Below are 27959 nucleotides of genomic sequence, written 5' to 3'. Positions count from 1 at the left end.
CTTCATAACAGACTCAGTTGTGCAGGGAAAAACCCGGTTCTGGTTTCGGAGGTATTGTAGAGGAAGTAGTAACACGTGAGTACGTCTCGGCCGTGTGGGACAAGGACATGAACGGTGGATGATGCCTCCGATTCCTGGCCTGGCTGTGAGGAAGACGATGGTGTTGTTGGCTCTGACAAATTAAGTTGAGGAGAGACTGAGGGAAAAAAAAGAAGTTCAGTTTTGGCCTCATTAACTGAGTTAAATAAAGTAGTCAAACTTATTATAAGTTGGCCCAAGTTGGGAGACTAGATTTGAAGGGTTGTTGACTGTAACCATGCTGATCTAAGGCCACAGGCAGACAAAGTTGTTTGGGTGGATGTCATATCTTTTATTAGACCAACTCAATTGATAGCTTAAGAGATCACATCTATCCAAAGAAACTTGTCTGTCTAGATTTGAAGGCCCATTCTGTTATAAGGGTAAAAACCTATCCCAGATTGTATGCTTCGTGTGTCCACAGCTGGCACTTGTAAGGCTATTGTTTTGAGTCCACGCCATGCAGTTCTCATGCTGGTGAGTCTACCTGACACGTACACCTCCTCCCGAATTTTCCTACAGTATACTAGTGTTCTCCATTGCAGATGTCAGATGATTGGAAATTTTCTGAGCCAAGAGTGTTCTCAAAAATGGTTGTTCATTAAACCCAAAGTTTCATTTTAAAACGTCAAGGATTTCTGTGATATCTTTTGTTGGACCACTGCATAGTTGACAGACCTGTTGGACAAGCCTTTGGTCATCGAGGCTAGGGACAGAAGTTACACATAAACTGGTATAAGTGATTGGAAACCAGTTCAAATCTTTAACATAACAGAAGTTCAGTGCACTTAAACTGCTTTCAAAATGGCCAAAACCAGTTTAAGATCAACCTGGATGGCTGTAATATCAGACTTAATTTATTTACATTCAATTGGTTTATTGAACTTCTCTCCCAGTTCCCCCCAAAATTCAAGTTAACTTACATCCCCACCCCTGCACCCCCTACCCCCCAGGGTGAGGGGGCTAGCCTTGTGCAGGCTGTCTGCTCTAGCCAGGCAGGGAAACATGCCCTAGCTTCCCCCAGTTTCTGGCCTGAGCCACTGCAGACATACGGCTGCATTTCCAGAATCAAAAGTGAACGTCTGTTCACTTGCTTATTGGTTCAGTCCAGTCTGCGAAGGTTGAATTGATTCTGTCTTGGGGTTTTTGACAGTCTTCTCTTAGCCCAAGTGCCCGTCCTCAGGTCGCATTTTAAACCTGTCCAGTTTGGCACAGTCTGGATGAATGCATAGCAACCCTGTCTGGATTTCGCAGATGAGGCCTGACCAGCTCTGAGGAGAGAGGCACGAGCACCTCCAGGGTCTTGCACCTAATTCTTCTATTGATGCATCCCTAAAATGCAGGTGCCCTAAAATGCTTGTGCCTTTTGTGCAGCTACATCACACTGCAGACACATTTGAGTCTGGGATCTACCAAGACTCCCAGATCCTTCTCTGCAGTGCTGCCATCCAGCAGGTGTCACCCATTTTGCATTTGTGTTTTTGATTCTTGTTCCCAAGTTGCAGTATCTTGCACTTGTCTGCCCTGAATTTCATTCGGTTAGCTCCAGCACAGATTTCCAATCTTTCAAGAGCCTTCTGAATTGCATTCCCTCACATCCTCCAATTTGTCCACAGTCCTTCCCAGTGTAGTGTCGCCTGCAAACTTGCTCAGGAAGCTTCCTGTGCCAGCGTCCCAACCATTAGCAAACATGTTGAACAGCACCGGGCCCAGGACAGACCCCGTTGGACTCCCCGTGAAACCTCCTGCCATTCTGACAGGGATCTGTTGATAATTTCCCTTTGCTTTTGGCTGCTGAGCTAGCTGTCTATTCACTTACTAGTAGCTCTGTGCAGCCCACGTTTCTCCAATTTATTTATGGTCCTGCAGGACCTTGTCGAAAACCTTGCTGAAGTCCAGGTGCACTATATCCACAGCATTTTCTTCATCTACCCAAGTTGGTACTTTGTCAGAGGAGTTCAAGTTTGTTTGCCTTGACACTAGGTCCCTGAGCAGGTGTGAAGTTCCCAACCATGGAAAGATGCACTTGATGGCTTTTGCCTGGAAATGCAAGCTCTGGATACTGCCTGGTCCCAGGTCGAGAAGCAGATGCATTTGTTGGGTGTTCCTGAAAACGAAGCGCTCTGACCCCTTCCGTGCAGGGGCTGCCCATAGTAGTGAAGCTCACAGAGTGCTCAATATTACTGAGTGTCTGCTGCATGCAGGGAGTGTGTGTGGCGTATATGGAGGTGATGGCATAAGAGCTCAAACAAGTCTTACTCTTGTATATTGTGGGTAGAGGGGCACGGGGTCTGGGGTTTGTGGGGATTGTGTGTGTGTGTGTGCGTGGATGTGGGTGGGTGGGTATGGGGGTTTTGTGGGGAGGGTGTGTTGCTGCTGAGTCTGGGCACGATGTGTCAGGACTGTGCAGTGCAGGTCCCCGCTGGTACCACAGGGCTGGGGCCAGTGGCAGCGACAGCTGGAAGGAGCTGCCGCCACAAGCTGGGCTGCCTAGAAAGACAGTGCAGCTGCGGAGCTGCCCAGCCGTGCTGCATGCCCAGGGGTGGCAGGACGTGCCATAGCTGGACTGTGCCTGAGCCAGGCAGGACGGAGGGACCTGCCACAGGCCAGACAAAGACCTGCTGTGGGCCCCAACAGGCCGTATTTCACCCACCCCTGCTCTAATGTCTCTCCTGACTGTACAGTTGGTCCAATAAAAGATATCACCAGAAAAAGGCCCTCTTTTCACCAGCGACAGATACAGGACTGTGGAAAGAGGAGGTTTGGTGTCGTCTGCAAACTTGCTCAGGAGGCTTCCCATGCCAAGAGACGTCCTAGGACACCACTAAAGAATTAATCCTTCTCTGTGCAAGTTCTCCCGTGGGATTCTGTAATTACTCAAACTGGCCACTTGCACATGCAGCCCTCATGTTTGCTGTGGAAATCATACTTACATATTTTTAGAGCTGAGCTCTCCCAGAGACTTTCTGAGTCAATGTGCAATTATTTCCAAGTGCTTTTCATCTTTGTGTTTTGTCTCCCTGTGTACAGTTCAGCAATAATGAGAACGTATATAATGCAGCTGGTTCTGCTCATGAGCTTGGCCACGCTCTCATTTTTGGACATGATGATGAAGCCGGCAATGTAGCCAGATTCTGCCGATGCCCTGGCTGCAAAGAAAGATGCATTATGAGATCAAAACTCTCGTGAGTAACGCTAAGTTTGAATGTACCCCTTTTTTTCATTCTCTTTTGATACAATAATGCTGGAGAATCCTGGTTGAGAATCGCTGCCCTAATCATTTGGCAGGCTGTATTCCTTGCAGCACTCAGCCACTCACCCCCCTTGCACACTGCCTCTCCTCTTTTGTCAGTAGCAGTGATCACCAATACCTGTACAGTTGGTGAAAGGACAGCGGAGTTGGCATTAATACAAATATTAATCAAGACCAGTTCCTCAACTGATGTTTGGGAACTCTAGCAGTAATCTGCTTCCAGCCCGATATTTCTCCTTTCAATGCTGCACCTTAACATTGCCTCTTTTTCTGTGCCCTGCTCCTGCCAAGGTTGTTCAGATATGCTACAGAGATCCCAGGCAGCGGGCCACAGTCCCTGCTACAAAGGGAGGCAAAACCCTGCAGTCCATACCAGCCTGACAAGGGGGAAATTCCTGACCCCAAATGTGGCAATGGGTCTGATCCTGAAAGGACGGGCAAAAGCCTCTAGTCAGAAACCTCCAGGTTTAAGACCCAGTCAAAATCCCCAGCTTGGGCTGCAGCCAACAGCCAGTGCTTCAGAGGAAGCTGAAGAAAATCCTCCTGACACATGTAGCAGCAGGAGGGGGGAAACTTCCTTCCTGGCCCTATGTGGCAACCAGGAAAGCCCAGCAGCTTGGGAAATACCCATAGCAGAACATGGGAATAGCTATGCTTAGATCCTCCCTGACCAATACTTACCTGGCCTCCCCTCGAGCACCTCCAGGGATGGAGAGTCCCAAACTTGTCTCGGGGTCTGGTCCACTGCCTCATTGGAAAGAAGCTTTTCCTGAGATCCAGTCTAAACCTTTGCACCAATTCAAGCCACTGGTCCACGTCCCATCATGCCCCCTCTTGAAGTGCCTTTTCGGCAAGATGAAAATGCTTAGCTCCTTAATCCTCTTCCCGTATGATTTGCTTTCCAAGCCCTTTGATCTTCTTTGTCGCCTGCCTCTGGGCCCTCTCTAACTTCTCCACCTCCTTTTAACACTGCGGAGCCCAGAACAGCACGTGCTATTCCAACTAAGGCCTAACCAGTGCCGAGTAGAGAAGCCTAACTATCGCTATCAGTCCCCATGTCTTGCACCTACTGCTTCCCTTGATGCGTCCAAAAAACACATTGGTCTTTTGTGCAGCTGCATCCCACCGCAGACTCGTATTGAGTCTCTGATCTACCAGGACTCCCCAGTCCTTCTCCTGAGTGCTGCCATCCAGCTAGGTGTCAACTTCTGATTGGTATTTTGGATTCTTCTCCCCGAGGTGCAGCACCTTGCATTTGTCTGCACTGAACTTCATCCTGCCCGTTCCAGCTCCGCTTTCCAATCTGGTGAGATCCTCCTGAATTGGGCTTCCCTCCTCCAATACTTCATAGTCCTTCCCGGTGTTGCGTTGTCTGCAGGTTTGGTCAAGACGCTGTCTATGCTATTATTCACATGATCACCGAACACATTGGACAGCACCAGAGCCAGCACAGATGCCAGTGGGACTTCACTCAAAACCCTCTGCCCCTCTGACATGGATCTGTTGATGACTGCCCGTTGGTTGTGGCTGTTGAGCCGGTTGTCTAGCAGTCCTGTCCAGCCTGCGGTTCTCCAGTGTGTTTGTGGGAAGGTCACGCGGGACTTGGTTAAAAGCCTTACTGAAGTCCAGCTTCACACTATCCACTACATCCCCTTCATCCACCCAAGTAGTTACTATATTTACCTGAGTCCAAGACAAATATGAATTTAAGACAAGCCCCAGTTCAATTCTAGACATGGGACATTTCTAAATTGGTTATAATTTTCCATGTACGGCACCTGACTATTGGAGCTTTATCTTAAATTTCTTCCTCCGCTCCCCATTGCTGGTGTGAGGAAAGTCAGGCATGCGGGGGGAGTGGGGCAGGCAGCAGGAGAGTCAAGTGGCTTGACCCTTGCTCCCTGCTACTTGTTCCCCCCAACTTGCCCCCACCCGCCACCTGCCCCCACCTGCCACCCATGCCTGCATACCCTGCCCCTGCCCCCTTCAGTGCCCGTCTTCCTTAGCACTTGCTCCCCGCATGCCCCCCACATCGTCTTTAATCCCTCCCCCCAGCGCCTGAGGCTCCAGCTTCAGGGCACATCATCACTTCAGCCCAGCTCCTCAGCGGCAGCTCTGGGGCCAGGGCCAGGGCCAGAGCCAGAGCTACCACTGCTGGGTGGCTGGGCTGGGGCTGAAGTGCCACCGTGCTCTTTCCCCTGGGGCCAGACCAGACCTGGAGCTGCAAAGTGGAGTGGTGGCAGGTGGGGGTGCAGCGGCTGCAAGGAGCAGGGAGGGGGCTGCTGTGGCTCCGACTCTGCCCCCCACCCCCAGCTAGTGCTCAACTCCAAGATGAGGGGCTTTCCCCCGTGTTAAATGAGGTAAAAAAGACCTGATCTTGGATTTGAGTAAGCACAGTACTTTGTCAAAGAAAGAACTCAAGTTTGTTTTTACTGAAGTCCAGATCGATGAGAGACCCGCTTCATTTCCTTTGTCTACAAGTGAGCGAAATCTTTGTCCCAGTTTTCATTTATCACCATGCTTTGAATTATTTCTTGCTTTCAAAATGTGTTCTGTAGTCATACTGTTAAACTGATGCAAACACGCCTGTTGTTGCTCCGAGAGCGTTTCCCCTATATTAAATACAGGGTGAACATGTGCTGTTCTCCAGTCATCTTGGGCCGCTCCGGACTAGGTCTGTGAAGAGTCTTACTTCCAGACCTGTGATGCCACACTCCAGGTCTTTGAAAACTGTGGGATGGGAGTTATCTGGTTTCCCCCAAAAGAGACTGCTCCCTTTGTACCCATCCTGGCTGCACCGATTCCCACGTCCACAACCTCAGTCTCTTTAGTGCTAATTGCCATATCTTGATGACTGAAGCAAAGTACTCATTGAGCTTTTGGCTCAGCCCCAGAGTTCTTCAATCTCGGCTCTATCCTCAGTGCCCCCCAGTAGCCACAGTACTTCTTTCCTTTCTCTCGTGTTTACATGACTAGAGGACCTTTCGTTCTTTAGCTTCATTACCCGCTATAAGGTCTAACTCAGCTTGACTTTTGGAAGTTTTCATTTGGTCTATACATCCTCGCTTGAAGACATAGCTTCCTTTTTGATCCCTTTTTTTCCATTCCTTTGAGGATCTGCTTACATTCAGTACCCTTCTTGAGATGATCGTTCACCCAAGATTGGAGCAGCTTTTGCACCTTTCATTTAAGGAAATTCTAGCCCCTTGCACACTCAACTCTCTGAGGTACACAGTCCTCGTGTCTCTATTGACTTGTTCCCCTTAATCTATTTATATTTTCCCTTATGAAATGTAGACCCTCACTTATTTATTGACAAGCTGTGCTATCTTGAATATACAATCCTGTCACACTGTCTTTACCTTCCTGCTTCTATCTTTCCTGAACAGGGTACGTCCTTCAAGCCCAGTTTTACAGTCAGGACCGCTATCGCATATTGTTTCCATATTCCCTATGTGCCCAGTTTTATGTCCTCTACTAATACTTTGGTTTCCTTCTTTTTGTTTTCTAGGCTGTTTGCATGAGGATATTAAATAAATGAGAGGGCAGACACACAAAATAATTGAACCATTCAAAAATGCCACTGACAGGGATGAGAACTGCACGCAGTATTTAAAATGTGGGCACAGTATGACTTTGTATAATGGCACGATGATGTTCTCTGTTTCATTTTCAATTTCCTCCTTAATGATGCCCAACATTTTATTGGCTTGTTTGGTCATCATTGCAAGCTGAACTATATACAATCTCACCGAGGTGTCTTTCTTGAGTCGTCATAAGCTAGTCTCTTTCCAAGGTCTCTCTCCTGAGTCATGAGCTAGTTCAGAATCCAGCTTTGTGCACGTAGGCTATGGACAGACGTTCAAAAAGCCTGAGCCTGAATTGATTCAATCTTTGCAGGTTAGTTCATCCTGGCTATGCCAAACCGGTTTGTAACCATACAGACACCCCCTCTAGACTGAAGAAAGGCAGGCATATGCCTACAGTGGCTCAGGCTAGAAGCTGGGGGGCACTAAAGCAGCCCTCCCTTCCCTTCCAGAGTGCTGAACTGAGTGGGGTGTGGTCAGGAGTGTCTGAAAGCTCCAATGAGGGAGGGGCTCCCCCCCACAGGGAGGGGTTCCCTCCCTCCTCCAGCTGCTCCTGATGAGCGAGGGTGTCAGCAGGGAGTTGCACCGCATTTAGTTACACAACAGGGAGTTACACAGGGAGTTGATAGCATTTAGCATCCCATCAAGAAAACAAAAACCTCTCTTTAGTTCAAGCTCTTATTAGACAACTTTTTCCAAGCAAGGAATGGAGGGCTGTTACCAGCTACCTGTTGATTAGCTCCAAAAAGCCCTAAGGGGACACAGTCTTGTCTGCCTTTGTCCTGTCTTTCTAACACAGACACCTTTCAGCATTAGCTAGCATACCACATGCTGGCTACCGTCCGTGCTGTGGGAGAGGGGAGTGGGGAATCCCTGCTGGAGCAGGGAGCGGGGAGCAGGGGCACAGGGAAGCCAGGCAGACACTGCTAAGCCTGCAGTCCCTGTCAGAGCGAGCGCCAGTGAGGTAGCAGGGGGGCGGGGCCAGCCCTGCTTTCTGGGGCAGAGAGCCCCGCCCAGGACTGCAAAGCATCTGGGATGCTGGGGGACTCTGGTTTAACTTAAACCAGGACGGAGTCCAGAACAGACATTGTATAAACTGGTTTGAGCCAAATCAGCTAAGTCTGAGACTACATTCAACCAGGTTTATCACAAGCCAGTTTCAGCCATTTTCAAACTGGTTTATGTGCACTGAACATCTGTTCTGTTACAGGTTGAAACAGTTTTTGATCGCTTATACTGGTTTATGTGTAATGTCTGCCCCTAGCCCCTAGATGAAGTTATTTTGCCCCAGGTGCATTACCTTGCACATATCAACATTAAAGTTCATCTGCCATTTCTTTGCCCACTCCGTTAGCCTGGTGAGATTTTTCTGCAGCTCCTCTCCATCAGCTTGAGTCTCAATTACCCAGAATAATTTGGTATCCTCTGCAAACTTGGGGAGCTTTCACTGCACACCCTCATTTCCAGGTCATCAATTAAAATGTTGAACAAATTGGGCCCAGCACAGATCCCTGCAGGCCAGTGCAGCAACTGTTTTCCTTAACTCTAATTGTCTTCTACCAGCTTGTCTTTTGCTCTGCCTCGTCCTTACTGTGACCTGCTTCCCTGGTTCTCCATCCCTGTTTAAGGAGGTCTGCCCTCCATATCCTTCTGTTCAGTAGGGATTTACATTTCTTGAGTTGTCCGATTACAGTCTTCATGGGAAGTAATGTGTTTGTTGCTTATTGCTCGCTGGCTCACTTGGTTGTTTTATGTACTTTATGTCATTGATCCTAATGAATATACTTTATTACAGAGAGTGCACAGAGTTCAGTAACTGCTCTGCTGCTGACTTCTATGACAGGTTGATGATGGGAAAATTAAATTGTCTACTTAACATGCCACCTGTAGCTACACTCACATATAATCAGTGTGGGAATGGTCTCTTGGAAGAAGACGAAGAATGCGATTGTGGTAGAGATAAGGTTAGTACATTAGGACTTTGCTTTGCCAGCTTTGTTGCAGTAACATTATTAAGCCCTTGGTTTTCTTTCAAGTTCAGAAATATTGTCTAAGAGATAGAGCGTGCTCACTTAAGGAATACACAGAGTCCTAAATCTGCCAGCTCCACAGCTCTCCTTTGAAATGAATAGAAGTCAGACACCTAAAATATCCCTTTCTTTTTATTTCCAATATATAAACTTGAATACACAGAGGATTATGGGGGCACAAAATCAATCCCGTCTTTCAGAGCTCTACAGGAACCTTTCGTAGCAGAATCTGTTCAGTTATACCAGAAGCAGATTGCATTTGAGCTGGATGTAGTAAACTTATATCTTGTCTGCGTACTGTATGGAAATACCTGAGACCTCAGGGCCATTTTTAACTGCTGAGTGGCAGCTCCATATGTTTTAGACCGAATTGTCCAGCAAACTGAAATGACTGTAGTTTGCATTAACAAAAGTGTGTGATTGGAACAAGGGGAATGGTCTCCTGTGAGGGGCACTACAAACCAGATGCGACGGCATCAGACTGAAAGAAATCACCTGCGTCTGGTCTTGACTCGGTTCCTGCTCTGCTGAGTCCCTGATCTCATCGCAAATGTGAGTTAGCAGTGTGATGCTATTCGCAAAGAAAGCACAGGCAGTTGGGCCAGCCTTCAAATAAGTATTATTGGCAAGATACAGGAGATGCTAGCAGCACCCTGCACAGCTCTGCTTAGGCATCAACCTCTGAGAGGGCTAAGAGAAAGGAAGGGAAGCCGCAGAGATGATGAGGAGCTGGAACACAAGCTTTACAAGGAAAGTTTGAGAGAAAGAGGTGCATGTGGGCAGGAGGAAAGAGGACACGACAGCAGTTTCAAGTATTTGAATGGCTCCTTAAAGAAAAGTTTGAACTACTGTTCTTTGTTGGCAGGCAGGGTTTAGCCGGCAGCCAGGTTTAGATTACATCTCAGGAAAAAAACCCACCCTTCCAAACTATAAGAAGCGTGGACAATGGACTGAGCTACCTAGAGAAGGCATGAGGTATAAAAATCTAAAAAGGTACCTCTCCAGGAAGGTTTAGCAGTAGTTTGTCTCGTGTCTGTGTTGGACTAGCTGACCCTCGCACTTTCCACGTGTAAAATTCATCCTTTGGCAGTTCCTTTCCACAGTAGCTTACGGTCTGTGAATGAGAGGGGCTCTTTAGCACTGCATATCTAGTGTAAGTAGCAAAATGGTGATATTTCTGAAGAGTGTCTAATGCTTTCTATGAGAAATTTCTGTTTACAAGTGCTTTAAATTTTGGACAAACTAAGATCTGTGCTGCGATTCCCCAAGTTATTTATCAGCCGTAACTTGAAATCTCACGTGATATCGACTGAGAGGATTCTTCTTCTGTTAAATTTTTGAAAAAGAAGTAGTTTTGCTAATGTAAGAGACTTTTCAGACTATCAGCTTTCCTGTATTGTGGGATTGAGGGGTTCGGGAAGTCAACAAGTGGGACAGCTCTGCAGAAAGAGAAGAGTCGTTCAGTGGCCAGTGAATATCCACGTAGATCTGATGAACTTCTACGTGGCAGAAAGTCAGCAGGTGTTGCTAATGTCCTTTCTGGTCTTGAACCGCTGAGCCCTTGCCGAGCTGTCCTGTGTGTGCGCTCAGCCCTGACTGAGTCTCACGTGGTTTCCAAGTGACTCCAGCCGTCTTGCAGGGCTCGCAATTACAACCCAAGCTCTTCCTCAATGGACTGAAGAAATGATATTAGGACACGGCATTACTTCAGTGACTATTAAATGAAATAAAGCCTGGCAATGCCACCTTCTCTGAAGGACAGCCCACATGATGTAGTTAATGAGACGGTATCGTGTTGTGTGCTTACAGGTATGCCGTGACAATGGCTGTTGCCAGTCCAATTGTACGCTTGCGCCAGGGGTCACTTGTGTGTCAGGACATTGCTGCACAAAATGCCAGGTAATACATTGCATAAAATATTTCTAGTAGGCTGCATATTTTAAGCTCAATTAAATATTAAATCGTTTTTGTTTGGTTGGTTAGTTGGTTGCTTTAGCATAGTGCTATGAAATGTATTTTCTGTCTTGGGAAAATAAAGTTGTAGGCCTACTAATCCTGTGTAGAGATGTCTGGCACGTTTCTCATGGTTAGCTAAAAAAGCTGTAGCCCTGCAACAAACCACTGGTAAAATGTTACTGCTCCCAATGGAAGCAAAGAAAGGAGTGAAGAAATGTGGTGGAGCATACAGAGAATAAGCATACGATCATGAACCAGATGCCCAGACTCATGAATCTGGCGTTAAAATCATACTATTTTCAAAGATGACTTATCTGCCTTGTGATTGTGAGACACTGGGGAGAAAACAGTTGCCTGTTAGTGCCCAGGGCACAAATAGGCATGGGCACACATGACCATTAGACCTGAAATGCATGAATTCAAACATGAACTGTGCTAATGGCTGCTCTGAACCCACTTTCCCCTTCTGAATGCTGGGCTGGCGAGATGCCGTCCATCACTTCGGTTCCCTCTGCAGTTAGTGGGCTGCCTGCTTGTGAATGCAGGCTGACTTTTTCCTTTACCTCGAGTGTTTCTGGGTACCCCCAAAATAAATCCATTTTACAACAATAGATTTCTTCGTGTGAGAAGCTTGCTGAAAGTAATCTTATTCATCCTTGTGCTTGGTTTGCCTGTTTCCCCCCCAGTTTGATCTTGCAGGAAAGTTGTGTAGAGATATCGGTGATGAGTGTGATCTGCCAGAATATTGCAGCGGCGCGTCACATCTGTGCCCAGAGGACGTGTTTAGACAAGACGGAAGTGCGTGTGGGAAAAGTGACATCTGCTTCCAAGGGAAATGCAATAACCATGACAGACAGTGCAAAGCTATATTTGGTGAAGGCAAGATATCTTAATCTTTTCCTTCAACCACTTTTTTTCACAATTCATACGCTTTCTTGTGTGGAATTAGTAACCTCCCATTGCCAGGGTGCATGGCGCTCATGCATGAGCCCACTCCTGCTGGAAGCCAGGTCCAGAAATGATGGGCAGAAGCTTTCTAATTTCCAGTCAAAGTATATTCCTGGTTCATTGATACCTGTGTGCTCTTCTGCCAACATGATATTTTGGCTTAAAAACCTCCGATTCCTTGCTGTTTATCCCCCTCCGTCTTTGTAGCATAAGCCAACGTGTTTTCCCGTTAAGACAGTTCTGGACAAACCTGTCACGCAGGTGATGTACGGGGCGGTTATCTTCCACCTTGCAGTGAACTCTCTGCTCCGTCTTGACCTGTACAGGCGCCCGCCGCGCTCCAGAGAGTTGCTTCAGAGAAGTGAATCTGCGAGGTGACCGGTGCGGTAACTGTGGTTGGGATGGACTGGCGTACAAGAAATGTGCTGAAAAGTAGGTGGGACAGCTGTTACGAAAGTATCTGAGAGTGCAGCCCCGGTCATGACTGAGACCCCGTCATTTTGGGGGTTCTAGTGGCATAAAAATAGGAATCTAAATACAGATAGGATGGGCGAGGACGTGATAGAGGGGAAAGGAAAGAAAAGAGGTGGGTGACAGGAGAGGGAAGTCTGGGTTGTACACCAGCTGAGGGGGCAATCTGGAAGCTGCACATTGTGGTTTATTTTTCAGTAGACAATATTTCTGCAGCATGAACAGACAGCACTGCTTTATGGGAAGCGTAGCCCTGCTGACTTCCCAGAAAGGCCTCCCAGTCCTCTCATCCATCACCTCTGAATGCCTTGCAATCTCTCTCTCCACAAACCTCATTCTGAAAAAAAGCTGGCGTGCCCCTTGAGCAGCTCTCTCCCTGCACGTCCAGACTTGTGGGTGCAGTTCACGTCCTGGGCCTTTGACTGAAGACTTTTGCCATAGCAGCACCTAGAGCCGAGAGAGCGCGCCCCAGCTAAGCCTTCCCTCCTGGTCTGTCTTCTTCAGCCGTCCCTCGCAGTGGATGATGATTGTCTTCCGTGATCAAGCTGTTTTCATGGAAGATGCCCATGCAAGATTTCTGTTATCGTGGAGAAGCTGCTGCACACCAGCGTCAATACGACTCTTCACGTAGTGGGACCTTGTTCCAATGGCAAGGAGACCAAGACAACCGGGGATCTCGTTCCGTGGCAGTCTTCCTCCGCCTTCAAGCCATTGAGAGCCTTACGTCTTCTTCCGCCTGCTCCGCTGTTGAAGACTTGTAGACCCATGGCTCTGGGCTTGGCAGGATTATTACAGTGGCGACCTGTTCCTGCCTTGTCACAGCACCGTCAAAAGATACAGGTGGCTTTTCAGGAGGAAAAGCATTGTCATGTGGTATCCTCACCACATCCTGGCAGTGCTGCTGCTGCTCGGTCCATGACTGCTCGTTCCTCAGAGTTACCCCTGCTTATTCCTCAGCGAACCTCCCTGGAGCTCAGTCCATTATCTGCCCCCTGGGGCCATGCTGGGCAGCAGCACAGCTCTGTGCCCTACTCCCAAGGAGTACAGTGCTTTTGACTGAGACCCCCTCTTCACTGGATCTCCAGTTGTACCCAACTGTGTTACAAGGATGGACACGCTACCTTTCATCCCATTGATGCAGGACCACAAGCGGAGGGGAGGCCAGGTTGCGCTGTACGAGTGCTGCTATGGCAAAAAAAAGAAAATCCCTGGTGCCAAGCGCAGGGAGTGAGATGCACCCGTCAGTCAGCAATGTGAATGTGGGCAATACATCTTGTAGAGCTCCAGTTCCTAGTAATTCATTCCCTGTTCCCACAAGAATGGTTTGATCTCCCCAGGTTCGATACAGGATGACCATGAATAGAAGGAGTGAAAACTAATGCAAGAATGACCATTTGCTTGCTGTGGCTTACCAGTATCATGTCGGTTTACAGAGACGGGGAATAGAATTGGCAATAGCAGAGCAGGTGTCTTGTGCTGAGTCCAAATTCAGGATTCTTGCACACTTGTTTTCTCCACAGCCTTGAGCATTGTGCAGTCCCCCCTGCCCCATCCTGCAGCCAAGTCTCTACAGAACTGCAGCAATATTGAACAATTTCGGTAAAAAAACCTGCCCATAACGCTCCATGATAGAAAGATAAGAAGCTTCGCGCTGGGCTGCTAAAGGGTTAGCAAGGCACACAGAAAACGGGCCTGGGAGAGGAGTTGTGGGAGTGACTTGGCAGCTGTTCATGATAGGATATACTATAGATCCCACACAGCTCTTCAGATGATCTGTGAACTTTTTCTTTCAGGGATATTTTGTGAGGAAGAGTGCAGTGTGTTAATGTTAAAAGCATACCAGTAAAGGCAGATGAGGAGACTACAGTCCAGACTCCCATTAATAATACCATTTGTTGGGGTATAGACTTCCATGTCGGGCCAGATGTTCCTGATGTGGGATCGGTGAAAGACGGCACCCTGTGTGATAAAGACCAGGTAGTATCATACAACACCGATAGATACCTGGACAGCATGAAAATGAGATTCAGTCGAGAAGGCATGGAACTGGTGTTTCCAAGTCTAACTTGCCCCATCTCTGTTACATGATACACTCCCCAAAACAGCCTGCTCTGACCCATGTATGTAGGAAGAACCCCAAAAGCAGGCCCTCTTACCCCTTCTCCAGGACCGACTGCAGCTGGCAAGAGATGCCACGCTTCTTCTGTAGAGTGAGAGGAGATGGCATGAGGATGGGTCCTCTCCTCCTGAAACTGCTACCCTGCCTACATCAAAGTTCATTCCTGGGTATGGGACACTATGAATGACATGGCGCCGTGCATTGTTCTTCCAAGGACATGAAATAAGGCAAATCCCATCCCCACAATGGTACCGCGGCAAAAGCTCTACCATGCTGATACATGCAGTGGTAGGATCCTTAGACAAGTGCGTGGGGCTGGAACGCAGATGTGCACCAGGAAATAGCAGTGCACTTCCAGGCACTTTTTCCCCTTACAGGAAGCAAGTGTGCTGGGCAGGATGTATTGTGATTGCAACTGCCCAGTCCCAGGGAGATGGAGACAATTAGGGTTGTTAATCTTTATGCTCCCCAGAGGATGTGCTCCTGTTTTATGGTTTTGTCACTTAATTGGGGAACGGTTTCAAAGAGTGCAATCCCCCGACTCTCCATGTTGAAAAATCATCCTGCTAGCATACCTTCCCCTTCTGACTAGTAGCTGTTTGTTGCCTTTATTCTGGGAAGATTTAAAAAAAAATAGTGATTCTTACAACATATTCTGAAAATGCTTAGTTTTGGAGGCTTTTGAGCTTTTGAGCTCAGTCAAATACTTCATTTCTGTAGCTTCCCAGCTGCCAATGCCTGACGGCTCTGCTTCTGTCCGCTGCAGCAAGAGGTTTCCAGCAGGGACTCTGTGTACCATTTTTCTTGAAAACAGGATGTTTTCAGACAAGCTTAGATACATTTTCTGTTTATCACTACCCATTGCTCCCCAACACACAGTGGTATTCCCAAATGTCTCTGTCTACTCTGGAGTCAGAATACAGGCTTCATTCCTGTCTTCTTATCTAATATACACCTCTGTATTTTTCTAGATGTGTATAAACAGAACCTGTGTCAGCACAAATATTCTGGAGTATTACTGCCGTGATGAGAAATGCAACGGCCAAGGGGTAAGTAGCAAAGATCCCGTGAATGCTAGAGTACATTCAGTTCAACTTTGGATTAAATGCAAAGGTGACGTTCCAACTTGCAGGTGCTCATTTATTTAGCAGTATCTAGGTTATTTGGGACTGAAAAGTTTCTCTTTAACAGTTGTCATTCAAGTGATTGTCCACAGATTTCACTCTTGGTGCTTGGATTTTTTTTTAAATAACATTATTCAGTGTGGCCAGGCCTTCTCAGAAGGAAAACGAGGGCAACAAAAATGGTCTGGGGACTGTGGGACAGGACTGGTGAAGAGAGACTGAGGGAACTGGGCTTATTTAGTCTAGAGAAATGAAGACTTGGGGTGGGGATGGGGTGTTAAATCAGAGCCTTCAGCTCCCTGCAGGGGGGTGCAAAGAGGATGGGGCTGGACTGTCCTCAGTGGGGGCAGATGACCGAACAAGGAGCAATGGGCTCCAGTTGCAGCAAGGGAAGTTGAGGTTGGATATGAGGAAGAATTGTCTCTCTAGGAGGGCAGTAAAACACTGGAACAAGTTGCCCAGACAGGTGGGAACGTCTCTATGCTTGGAGGTTTTGAAGACCCAGGTAGACAAAGCTCCGGCTGGGATGATGCAGTTGTGGCTGGTCCTGCTTGGAGCAGGGGTTGGACTAGATGTGACTCCTGAGGTCCCATCCAACCCCCATTTCTATGATTCTATGTTTCTAATGGGCCTGATATGCAGGCAGCCATAATTTGTGCTTAATTCTTTCTTCCTGCCTGGGACTAAAAGATAGCAACGTGGAGTGTGTGTCTCTTGCTTTTTTCTGTGTCCTTTTTGGCTTTTCCACAACTACATCCCTCTTGAAGTGAAAATATGCTTTACTGTATGACTGTTGCGAGGGCATTGCCTCTTGGTTTGGTCTCTGACTAGGGTGACACCTTTTCAAAAGGGGGAGGCGGGACACACGCCTGCCCTTTCCCTCCCCCATTCCCACTGCTGCCGCTGCCATGGCCGGATGAGAGCCCAGTGCAGCTTGGGGCTCTCTGCCCTGCTGCCCTTCCCTTGGGATCCCTTCACCAGCTGTGTGCCCCCTGCCTTCCCCGTGGCAACAGGGGGCACAACTCCAAGCTGTCGCAGCCCTTGCTGCTACCAGGCGGGCAGGGTTTGCCTCGCTATGGCAGTGTGGCCAGTGTGGGGCCCTCAGGAGCAGGGTGGGGAACCCCAAGCCCACAGTGGGCAGCCCTTATGCACCCCTGCCCCATGCAGAAATCTGGAAGAGGACATGCCCCTCCCATGCCCCTCCCTCCCTCCCTCTCCTTTCCCACCCCCGTGAACAGGGGAGAGGAGGGAAAGTAGAATGAAGAGTATGGACCTGTGGCGCCATCCTGCTCCCTTCTCTGGACCCGTGCACTGCCTGTCTGGGCAGCACCCCCAGCCCCTGCCCCACTCCCTCACCTTGAGGGGCCTCAATCTGCCCCCACTCCCACTTTCCCCCTCCTGCCAATAGACTTACCTGCCGGGAGCTGCTCTCCGTGCTTCTTGACTGTATTTCCTGGCCAAGGGCATGTATGTGGGCGTGCATGTGCACGTAGGACCCCCTGAGCCCCTCTCCCGGCAGCCCCTTGCACGCTGGAATGCTGCCAGCCTGCAAGGGGAAACCCACTGTTTCCCGATCCCAGCAGGCACTGCAAACCAAGGAGAAACACTGCCCCAGAATCCTGCACCCTGAGACAAGGACTTGAGGTTCCCACAGTGGGACCATCCTGCCTTAGGGACGGGTGGTCTCCTAACCTCTGGCACTTCGTGCCATTTTTGAAAAAGCATAATGAATGCCAGCCTACAAGCTAAGTGGGTCTCACGCTGCGTTGAAACTATATGACTGGTGGGGAAAAACAATCAAGAAATATGATTTTGTTGAAATTAACTAGAGTTAATGAAACACAGGTCTTCAATTTTTGTCACAGAGGTAAGAGAGAAAGAAGAAAACTGCTCTGATGAGATATTCAGCTTTTGGGTTCTCACTTCATGTTTTTCCCCCTGGGTCTTTACGTGACTTCAGTTCTGGGTTTAGAGGCTGTGGTAGTGATGCCTTGACATCTTATCATTCAGACTCTCCAATTTCAACTGAGATGAGTACTCCTAAATCAAAACTAGTGCGTTAACTTTCTAGCCCAGAGATGCAGAGGCTGTTATCATTATTCTGCCCTGTTACGTAGAGGGATTTAGAGGGACCAAATTACCAGGCCAGTTTGCTCCCCCACTGCGCTTTAAGGGATACCAAGCCTGCGGGCCAAAGAGGAGGCACTCATCACACACCAAAATAGAAGATGGATTAGATTATTTGTTTCCTGCAGTTTACGCACTTGCTGTATTTCAGATTTGCAACAGCAACGGAAACTGCCACTGCGACTTTGGATGGGCCCCCCCATACTGTACAGAGAAAGGATCTGGAGGAAGCCTTGACAGTGGCCCTCCTCCGTCTACCTCTACTAGTAAGTGCTGTGACAATCTTACCAATCTGCATATTGCCCTGCCTTTTTTGGTTGATGTGTCTCTTGGGTTTGTCCCTTGGTTCAAATAAGCTTGTGTACCTGGTCATTTATTTGCTGAGAGTCTTTTCTGCCTAATCTGCCTTCCTTTTTAAATCCTTCAAGAGATTTATGTAATGCATGATCCTGGATGAGGGTATGTTTATGGGACATACCCAGATTATGGAATATATTAGACCTCCAATTTTCTTACATTTAGTAGCCAAAAATGAAGCGCACAGACTGCACAAGCCCTAGTGCTGCTGAGTGCTCTTCGACCGCTTCTCACTCTAGAAATAAAGTGGATTTCAACCTGTTTTCCTTTGTGGACCCCAAAAAGTTTCCAGCGGAGGTGTGTGGATCCCTTTGACTTGTAAGTGTGGGTATTCACATACTTTTGATTGATCAGAGTCATCTCTTGCAGACCCCTAGACATAGTCTGCAGACCCCCAGAGGTCCACCGACCGCAGGTTGCAAACCACTGCTCTCGATCTCTGACCCCAGTGACTTCTGCAGCAGAGTTTCCATCCTATAAAGGGACACAGCACACGTGGACACAGCCTTTTATAACAGCTCTCCTCTCCTCTGAGAAATGTAATGTCATCCAGCCCCTCAATTAAGACAAATACCACATTCATTGCTTCTGTTTGACTCATTGATTTCCAAACATTTTGGCCCTGCTCCGTAGATATTATTTTCATTTATAGCAGGGCCTCACTACCTTTGCAGACAATTTGCCAGTTAGCAAATATTCCCGCCAGTGGCTCTGCAATGACGTCGGCCAGTGCCTTCAGCACCCTCGGATGGAGCCCATCCGGGCCTGCCAACTTAAAGGCATCCAGTTCTTCCAAGTGACTCTGCACCATCTCAGGGTCTACGCATGGCAGTCTGGCGCCTTGCTGCTGCCTCTCTACAACCCCAGTGAGAGGCCTTTACTTGGGATGCCATCGTCAGCTCCATGGCAGCTTTGGCCCGTCTAACTGCCTCCCTACAAGCACGAGCAGAGGAGGTATACTCCTCTTTGGTGATCTCTCCCTGTTTCTACTTTTTATGTGCTCCCCTTTGGCCCGTAGGCTTCCCTGGATTTCTCTGGTCAGCCAGGGAAGCCTCCTGGCCCCTTTCCCTCTTTTTCCTCACATCGGGACTGTCTCTCTTTGTGCCCGAAGGATCATTTCCTTAAGGCACAGCCACCCTTCTTGGGCTCCCATCACTTCAAAACTCCTACTCTGCAGTGCGTCCTTGACTAGTCGCCTGAGTTCACTGAAATCAGCTTTCCTAACATCTAGTACTTTCACCCTACTAGTTACAGGCACAAACATTTTGGCCCTGCTCCGTAGCTACTATTTTCATTTATAGCAGTGCCTGGCTACCTTTGCAGACAATTTGCCAGTTGGCTCCAGGAAAGCCTTCCTGGCCCTTAGCTCAGAGGTGCAAGCAATAGCCAAAACACCTCTGCTTTAGATGTGGCAGCGCTGCCTCACAAGCCGTGGGCATGGCACGGTCACGAAACATTGCTCCTGGCTCCAGGGGTCCTGATTCCTGAGGGATGTGATTAGCACTGAGGAGAGCCGTCCTTTCAAGAGAGCAGAGCTCTTTAATTGCACAAGACATTTTGCGCTATATACCTGGAAGCAGTTGAATGCATCCTTCCTTTGTTCGGTGTGTGCACACCTGCTCCTAAGTGAAAGCATAGGCACCAGGTCTTTTCCAGTGAGAGAGACCTGCACCGATTCTCTACTCCTACTCTATTTATTGGCAGTCCGCAAAGCTAATATGAATCCTGGCACCTGATGTACAGAGAAAACCAGTTACAGGGTTTGTACTGTTAGTTAACTGGTGGGAGAGGGAAGGGGAGAAGGAGAGCCGGAGAGAGCGAGCATGTGCACAGGCATGCAGTCCTAAAAGTACCTGGGTCAAATCACACTAAAACACGTGTTACAGTTGTACCAGGAACGGCTGAATTAAAGAAAGTATAACCTTGTGTCTCTTTGTGTTTCCAAGCATCCTCCAATACCTTTTTAATAGGGATAATCGTAGGAAGCGTGATTCTCCTGCTGCTTATCACCATTGCAGTGTGTAGTATTGCCTGTCGCTTTCGAAGGTAAGTCAAATCTGCTAATATCTAAACCTGATTCCTTATCCCAGTTCCCCATGGCACATGCTGGGTGGGACGATAAAAGAGGGCGCTGTGTTGTCACCATCCGTTGCCTCCACCGTTGTGCTGGGTCTAACCTGAAGGTCGGACTCATCTGCAGAAGGGCAGGTGGGCAGGGCACGGCTGGGTGAGTAACTGAGGTTACTGCCTCCTACTGTGACTCTGCTTCCTGCCACGTGAAGCAGGGCTTCAGCCGCAGGGCTTGCAGGATCTGGATGGCTCCCCGGTGGGGGCAGCCCTGCTTCTCTCCCCATGAAAGGAAACCGTGCCTTTCCCTGTCTGGAGGAGGCAAGGGCCCAGATGCCATTTGAAGAGAATTAGGGCCTAGAGCCATAGTTGACCCCAGTTACCACTCTGGTAGCAGGGAGGGGACACAGGGCTTGGCCCTGCCAGAGACTTCAGGATGGCTTTGACCAGCCTGAGCGGGTAGTGAGAGGGCGGCAGGTCAAGATGCACAGCCGTGGTCTTAGGCCAAGGCCCTCGGTTTGAAGTTGCAGCCTGACAGCCTCGTCCACGATGAAAGTGTCAGAGCACCTGCGGGAAAGCGAGCGGGAGAGCCATCATGTCGTGCTGTGTGCGGAGCAGCAGCAGCTTCCCCTGCCCTGTGCCTGGCGGTCTCTTCCCCAGCACTGTCTCTGCTCTGCCTTGGCTGCTGTGTGCATCCGCAAAGGCCTGCCGTGCACCCGCATGGCTGCTTTTACTTTCCCATCCCTGGCAGGATGGAGCAGCGTGTCCGGTGCTGGGGTCTGTGCAGTTCCCCTGTCTGCCGTGTGCTATGCGGAGAGGGCTGAGGTCCCCCGCATGGGGAGGGTCCTTGAACGACCTACTAGGCAGTGCTGCAAGTGAGTTATTCGTGGGGATCCGGATTTCCTCTCATTTAAAAAAACTCCCCAAATCCACATTTTAATTGGGGCTTGTTAAATCAGAGAAAACCAGGATCCCTGGTTCTTAGTTATAGTATCAAAGGAAAGGCAGTAGTGTAGCTGGCGGGGGGGGGCAGGGGGAATAAGCCCCAGGGCTCAAGGCGAGGTAGATAGAGGCTCTTAACACTCTTTCCTGCCTGCCTGCTATCGGGTGCTGAATTAAGGTACACCTGTGTACAGCTATCAGTGAGCCTGCGTGGAGCTCTGGCGTTGCAGCTGGATTACTTCCCAGCACCTCGCAGACTCTTCCAGCAGTACAGGGGGAGAAGCAAACAGGGCACGTTTGATCTTCAATATAGGGCCATGAACTGTGGGGCCTTCATGGCTTTCACATCCTGCCATTTGACAATCCAGTTACACAGAAGTGTTTTGTTAAGCATGACCTCAGGACAGATAGTCACGATGCCCTGTTAAATGGTTTGTTCAGGAAATGCAGCATTCAAAATGCATGGGGACTAAACATTTTTTACTTTTCATCACAGGTCTGGTCAGAAATCACAGACAAGCAAGAAAAAAAACGATTCTTCTGCTAGTGTAGGCAAGGTAAGCGTCTGTTTTCCAGGCTACTTCCCTCCATTACTCCTAGTTAAGAGCGGAGCACGGGTGCCTGTTCTAGCCTGGGAGATTCAACTTTACTTGCTTTTTTTCACTTTTTCAATTTCAAAAAGTTGAGCTGTAAAGACAATCCAGAAAATCATGACTGGACCCCTTTGTCTAAAAATGCTGCATGCGGTAATACTCACTAAAAAACCAAAGACAAGGTTAGAACCAGTTCTGACCAGAGAAAGAAATGGTTAATTTTTCTGGAAATTTAGAATTGTTGTTGCACATTGGGAAGAAGTGAGACTTTCCAAGTTTTCTATGAATCGCCTCAGAGCGGGATGCTCCGACAGTCACGGCAGGAACGAGCCATATCGCGGCCTCAAGTTCAAGTTCCTGGTTGTGGCCTTGGGGCGCTCTGTGGTCTTTCTGTCATTGATTAGAAATTATTGATCAAGAGAGGCATTGCTGAGAAACTTGCTGTGATGGAAGTTGTCATAGATTGTAAGAAAATTAGGCAGGGCAGGATATGACTTGGAATGTAGATAGCAAGGGCCATAGAAAGCAGTTAAAAAGGGACTTCAGTAGTATGTCAAGAGGAAAAGGAAGATCAAAGAAACGATCAGACCTTTCTGGATTGCAGGAGGCAATCTAGTTACAAACTAAGCAGAGAAAGCCGAAGTATTCAGTGCCTTTCTTCCAGTAGTCTTCCCAAGTCAAGGCAGCCTGCCGGGTGATGAGCACAGCTGGCAGCAAAGAGAGAGGAGACAAAAGGCCTAGAACATGGATGCTCAGCCCCTGCCCCCTGGGTCAGATCTGCCCTGCAGCAGTGTCATCCAGCCCACAATATTCCCCACGGGTCTGGAAATGTGGAGGTGGGGGAGCGGTGCCAATTTTGGAGTTTTGGAGCCGGGCTCGCAGGGAAACAGAAACTAAGAAGGGGGGGCGGGGGAAGAGGAGGGGAAGGGCTGCTCTCATATTGACATCTGGAGCTGGGCGGTGTCTGCGATCTGTCCCTGAGGTCCCTTCCAGTCCCAGTGCTCTGGGGGAGGGACGGCAGCCTGCTGTCCTCCCGTGCACAGATCCAGGGGCCCACACCCCGCCCAAGGAGTCTGGCACGGCCCCGCTGCCCTCCCGTGGGGTTTGGGCCTCCGGATCTGCATGCGGGATGGCAGCAGGCTGCCGGCGCCAGCAAGTGATACCAGTTTTTCTTTGAAGAGTTTGAGGTGTTGTTTCACAGAACCCCTGCACCTATGTCCTTGAAACCTGGCTGGGTTCATGCCCTCAGAAGGGGCTACCATCTCTGCAAGTTTCTTCAAAATCAGGCCAGAAATGACAAAGTTATAGGTATTTTAGTATTTCCCATTATAGCCTACGGCCGAATCACCAAAACAGTGTCGAAACTCCCAGACAGATTCGGCTGAATCAAAACGGAACAGTAATCCAAAACACCCACACGAATCACTGTCCCTCCGAAATGGCTGAATCCGAATCCGAATCGAGACAGCCGCTTCGCACAGCCCTAGTGAGGACCTGAGTATCAGGGAGCTCAACTGCTGAGCCTGGTCCCCGTTTCAGTGGTGGCCTGGGGGTTGTTGGAGCCCTCGGCAAGAGTCATTTGGGGCGATTAGAAGCTTATTATTGATGACCTATCAGCAAGTTGGACATTTTCAATTTCAATTTCGTGTTGCCCTATCATGAAACTGCAATGAAAGTATCTTAATACAACGCTGACAATACAGATAGTCAGGGTAACTCATTTTTAAGGAACCGGAGTGGAGAATATTACATAATGCATTTAAGTAATACAGCACTCTGAACATGAGTGTTAACAAACCTATTTTATTGAGAGACATATTATCAATATAGAATGGCAGATTTTCGCAACAAATTAAATTTAGAGTCAGTGGTCAATCCGTTGCTCCGACACCTATTTTGATAATCAGTATTCATAAGTTGAAGAAAGAACAATGTTTTTAATAAGTTACGGAAAGAAAGAGTTTTTTTTACCACTGAGCTACATTCTAGATTTGTTTTAGGTTCAAAATTTTGGGGACCCTGAAAGTGTGGGACCCCGGGTGGTCGCCTGGTTTACCTCCCCTAAGGCCGCTACTGCTCATCCTGCTCCCAGCGGGTCACGTGCAGAGATACTTTTGCTGGAGCCGGGCAGAAGCGTAAGCAGCAGAAACTGCTGTTACCGCGTTTCTTGTCTATAATGCACCTGTAGCCTGTTCTAGCAGTTCCAGCGACGGACAAGTGCCATTTTGTCATGGAAAATGAAATAGGCTGTTGCTCTCCAGATGAATGCTAGGGAGGTGCCCAAGTCTCCAGTCCTTTAACCATGCTCCAACTCACACCAGCTGCAGTGAGTCCTGTTCCAAACCGTGGCTGGAGGAGGGGGCGGCCACCTTTTGAACAGCTTTGTAGTGGTCGGAGCACGCTCTTGGGAAGGGGGAGCCCTCGGTTCTGGGCCCTCGTCTCCTGGAAGACCATTCAAAGCATCCGAAAGGGTACGAGCCACGGGAACTGATCTTATTCTGCTATCTTTTTAGGGCAGTCAAAAGTAATCAGGAGCAATTACGTCTTTGTGCACCAAAAAGGTCAGACCAGCATTTTGCCAACTGCTGATGTAGCGTTTCATAAGTTCCAGCTCGTGGGATTCATCAAAAGCCTTCTTATATCCTCAACCCTATCAGCGTCTGTCTATTTTTGTTCACCGGTTAAAATCTTGATTTTGCTTAAATAAATGTGTTTTCTCCTTGTTTCTGTGTTTCTTTTTGTATTCCCCAAAGTACCTCTTCAGCACATTCCAAAAAGCAAATTTTAAATAATCTATATCTACTGAAAACTTCAACAGAAAATTAGGGAAAAGGACTGTAACTTCCACATTTTGAATTAGTTGGGATGAGTATGAGGGTCTCGGATCCTAAATTTGTGTGTAAAAACCACTTCTCTGGGAAGCCTGTTGCAGTGCTTCACCCCCTTCCTAGTGACAAAGTTCTTCCTCATATCTAACCTCAACTTCCCCTGCTGCAGCTTGAGCCCATTGCTCCTTGTCCTGAGAACAGCCCAGCTCCATCCTCCTCGCACCCCCTGCAGGGAGTCGAAGGCTGCTATTCAATCCTCCCCGCACAGTTTTCTCTTCTCCAGACTCAATTAGCCCAGTGCCTTCAGCCTCTGCTCACAAGCCAGGTGCCCCGGCCCCCAACCATCTTTGTTGCCCTCGGCTGGACTCTTCTTGCCCTTCCCTCCCTAGAGCTGCAAATTCTCACTGGCATTTGTAGGCTTGGATTCAAGTTATATTTCGACCAGTTTTACTTAACTATTGATTTTCTTCTGCAGCTTCAGTATATCAGACGCAGCTGATACGAGAGCTCCTTTTTGGGAGGAAAATGTGTTGCATACACTGGAGCAGATGGTAACAGTTGTGGCTATAGTAGGTTAGTCTGCACTAGGGATCTCGGCTGGTAATACTAGAGGTGCACCAACATATCGGTTGCGTGTCGGATCAGCACTGATAAAAGGAAAATTAACGCTATTAGCTCTTGGCTTGTTCTACCCTGTGTAGCAGATACTTTTCATTACTAAACATATATGCCTTCTAGCCGTGCCCCGAGACACTGCGTCTATGTGCTCCCCGCCAGTGCGCCCACCCCCAGAAGAGGCGTGGAGGCACCAAGTTAAAAATGTCCCTGCACTTAAAAATGGTGGCGGCAGCACTCGAACTCACGTTCATTCAACAACCTTTATGTCAAGCGCCCCCACTGCAATTATTAAGCACCGGGACACTGATCCCCTGGACAAACCACCTGCAGCTGTATCCTGCTCCCTGCACTGGCCCTGGGTCCCATTCACCACCCTGGCTGGGCAGAGACCCCAGCCCCTGCCCCTGCTCCTGCCCCACTCCTTCCTGACTGTGGGGGCCTCAGTCTGCCCCCACCCCCCCATGCCTCTTCTCTCCCCCATGCCCCTTCCCCTCCACAGGCTTACCTGCAGGGAGCTGCTCCCCACGCTGCCCACCTGTGCTCCTGTAAATCGGTTATCGAATCGATATCAGCCGATATGGCGGGTTAATAGTGGGCTATGTGTATCGACCAAGAAGATCTTCACTGGTGCGCCCCTCGCTAACACTGATCCCGTGGTGGCAGTGTTAGGAAAACCTGCCTTGAAAACTTCCTTATTGGGATCTGATGAATGGAGTGAATTTAAACCTGCTCTATGTGCAGCTGTAGAGATGGGTCATATCGACTTCTTGTAAGAGTGAATGTAGGACGTGGTTGATTAAAATATTCTTGACTACTGTTAAATATGTCTTAATGCTTTAGGAGGCAGATGCATGACGAATAGATCCAAAGAGGTGATACTTCCCCTCTATCGGGCGCTGGTCAGACCGCAGTTGGAGTACTGCGTGCAATTCTGGGCACCGCACTTCAAGAGGGATGTGGATAACCTGGAGAGGGTCCAGAGAAGGGCCACTCGTATGGTTAAGGGCTTGCAGGCCAAGCCTTATGAGAAGAGACTAGAAAATCTGGACCTTTTCAGCCTCCGCAGGAGAAGGTTGAGAGGCGACCTTGTGGCTGCCTATAAGTTCATCATGGGGGCACAGAAGGGAATTGGTGAGGTTTTATTCACCAAGGCGCCCCCGGGGGTTACAAGAAACAATGGCCACAAGCTAGCAGAGAGCAGATTTAGCCTGGACATTAGGAAGAACTTCTTCACAGTTCGAGTGGCCAAGGTCTGGAACGGGCTCCCAAGGGAGGTGGTGCTCTCCCCTACCCTGGGGGTCTTCAAGAGGAGGTTGGATGTGCATCTAGCTGGGGTCATCTAGACCCAGCACTCTTTCCTACCTATGCAGGGGGTCGGACTCGATGATCTATTGAGGTCCCTTGCGACCCGAACATCTATGAATCTATGAATAGTTTACTGTTTTCTGCCCCACTCGGAGGCTTGGGGGGCATGTCTTTACCCTGTGATCTGTTTTCTGGACTGCTGTAAAGGCCCAGAGAAACAAACACCTGAGCATAAAATAGCAGATCCCCTCGGCTCTGAGCCTTTATAACAACAGGCAGTAGGCGCGCGTCCCTTGGACTAGGTCTCTTGTTAGCAGGAGGCTCCTGTGCGAGGACCGAGTGGATCTCCGGCTGGTTGGAAACGTTTACCCAAGCAGCAGGTTTTGGTGGCGATGGTAGGTGGAGGACTGCCCACCTCTGCAGCTAGTCTGGCATGACAGACCAGTCCAGTGCCAAGCACGTCACGTCTGCCTGTTGAAAGGCAGAAAGTAGCCCGTGCAGGTGGAGGGGTGCCTTCAGTGCTGGAGCCTGGGCCGCAAGTAAGATACGTCTTACCAGTGTCACATATCCCTCACACCCAGGAGTTTCAGCCACACGCCACCCTCCTCTCTTCCTGCGTCTCCGGCCCTGGCAGATGTGCAGTTGAAGGCACGAGGGGGTCGGACACATGATCCCCACCACTGCGCTTCCTGGCAGGACGTGTGATCCTGGGACTGAACAGCAGACCCCGCCATACTATACTGCCAGCGCGAGGGGAGCCCACGCTCGATCTGATCCCAGGCTCCTCCTGCTCCGGCCAGCAGCAGGCTCCCAGGACGGGGAGCCTCAGCAGCCGACGGGGCTCCCAGCTGCCGGGCACAGCGGGGCCCTTGACTCCAGCGGGCCCGGCACGGGGAGCAGCAGGCAGCTGATCGGGCTCTCGGCCAGGGGGGACGGGAGAGTCAAGGACTCCCAAGGGCTCTGGAAGCTGGGAGCCCCGGTCAGCCTGGCCACACATTCAGTTAATGGTGTGCTGGAGACAGCTCTAGAACTACTACACATCCCTTGTGTAATGACTTTGTGGCCTATTCCTGCTTTCATCACGCCATTCGCTGCATGAACGGATCGGGCAAGTCTTTACAAGACATCATTAACTGGTTATTCATGTCTGAAGTGTAAAGCATGCCCGGCACCTCTTAGGGGAAGTTGCGTACAACTGTAACCGCTGCTGCTGGATTTGAGCAGGGCTCAGGATCCCTGCAGAGGCAGAGTGCACAGGTTTGCAGAAAGTTGTTGCTTGCAAGAGCACACGCATGTTTTTGCTCGGGTCCTGAGGCAGGACAGGGCAGGGAGCTCCGGCAGAGGGACTCAGCCAGGCTCCAAGAAGGGAAGGCGCCAGGACCACGGCGTGCGGGGAGGATCCACCCTGCAGCCTGCCTGTGAGATCTCACCCATGTGGAGCAGAGGAGAGCTGCTCTCACCCAGGAGGCGCTGGCAGAGAGCAGGAATTTCTGCAGCAGCACCAGCCATGGCTCCTGTGTTGGCAGTGTGACGGAGAGCGGATGTCTTGTTCCCCC

At 49.2% G+C, this 27959-nt stretch overlaps 2 protein-coding genes across 2 annotated transcripts in view; both read left to right on the top strand.

The window, feature by feature from the left end:
• The window catches only part of LOC132248843 (disintegrin and metalloproteinase domain-containing protein 9-like), a 29791-nt gene extending 17720 nt beyond the window's left edge, over positions 1-12071 (top strand). The window contains exons 8-11 of the mRNA XM_059723257.1: positions 3109-3263; positions 8714-8882; positions 10758-10847; positions 11591-12071. Coding sequence (XP_059579240.1) covers positions 3109-3263; positions 8714-8882; positions 10758-10847; positions 11591-11797 — 621 coding nt within the window. The 3' untranslated portion in view covers positions 11798-12071. The remainder of the gene's footprint in view (positions 1-3108; positions 3264-8713; positions 8883-10757; positions 10848-11590) is intronic.
• A 935-nt stretch (positions 12072-13006) lies between these two features.
• LOC132248846 (disintegrin and metalloproteinase domain-containing protein 30-like) lies at positions 13007-24395 on the top strand. The gene is made up of 6 exons (XM_059723274.1): positions 13007-14300; positions 15414-15491; positions 17845-17959; positions 19997-20096; positions 21556-21616; positions 24166-24395. Exons 2-6 carry the CDS (start codon positions 15414-15416, stop codon positions 24178-24180), a joined length of 369 nt encoding a protein of 122 aa, XP_059579257.1. The 5' UTR covers positions 13007-14300; the 3' UTR covers positions 24181-24395.
• Positions 24396-27959: the final 3564 nt, after the last annotated feature.

This window comes from Alligator mississippiensis, chromosome 1, assembly GCF_030867095.1.
Source record: "Alligator mississippiensis isolate rAllMis1 chromosome 1, rAllMis1, whole genome shotgun sequence".
Lineage (NCBI taxonomy): Eukaryota > Metazoa > Chordata > Crocodylia > Alligatoridae > Alligator > Alligator mississippiensis.
This window is presented reverse-complemented; position numbering and strand designations above follow the sequence as displayed.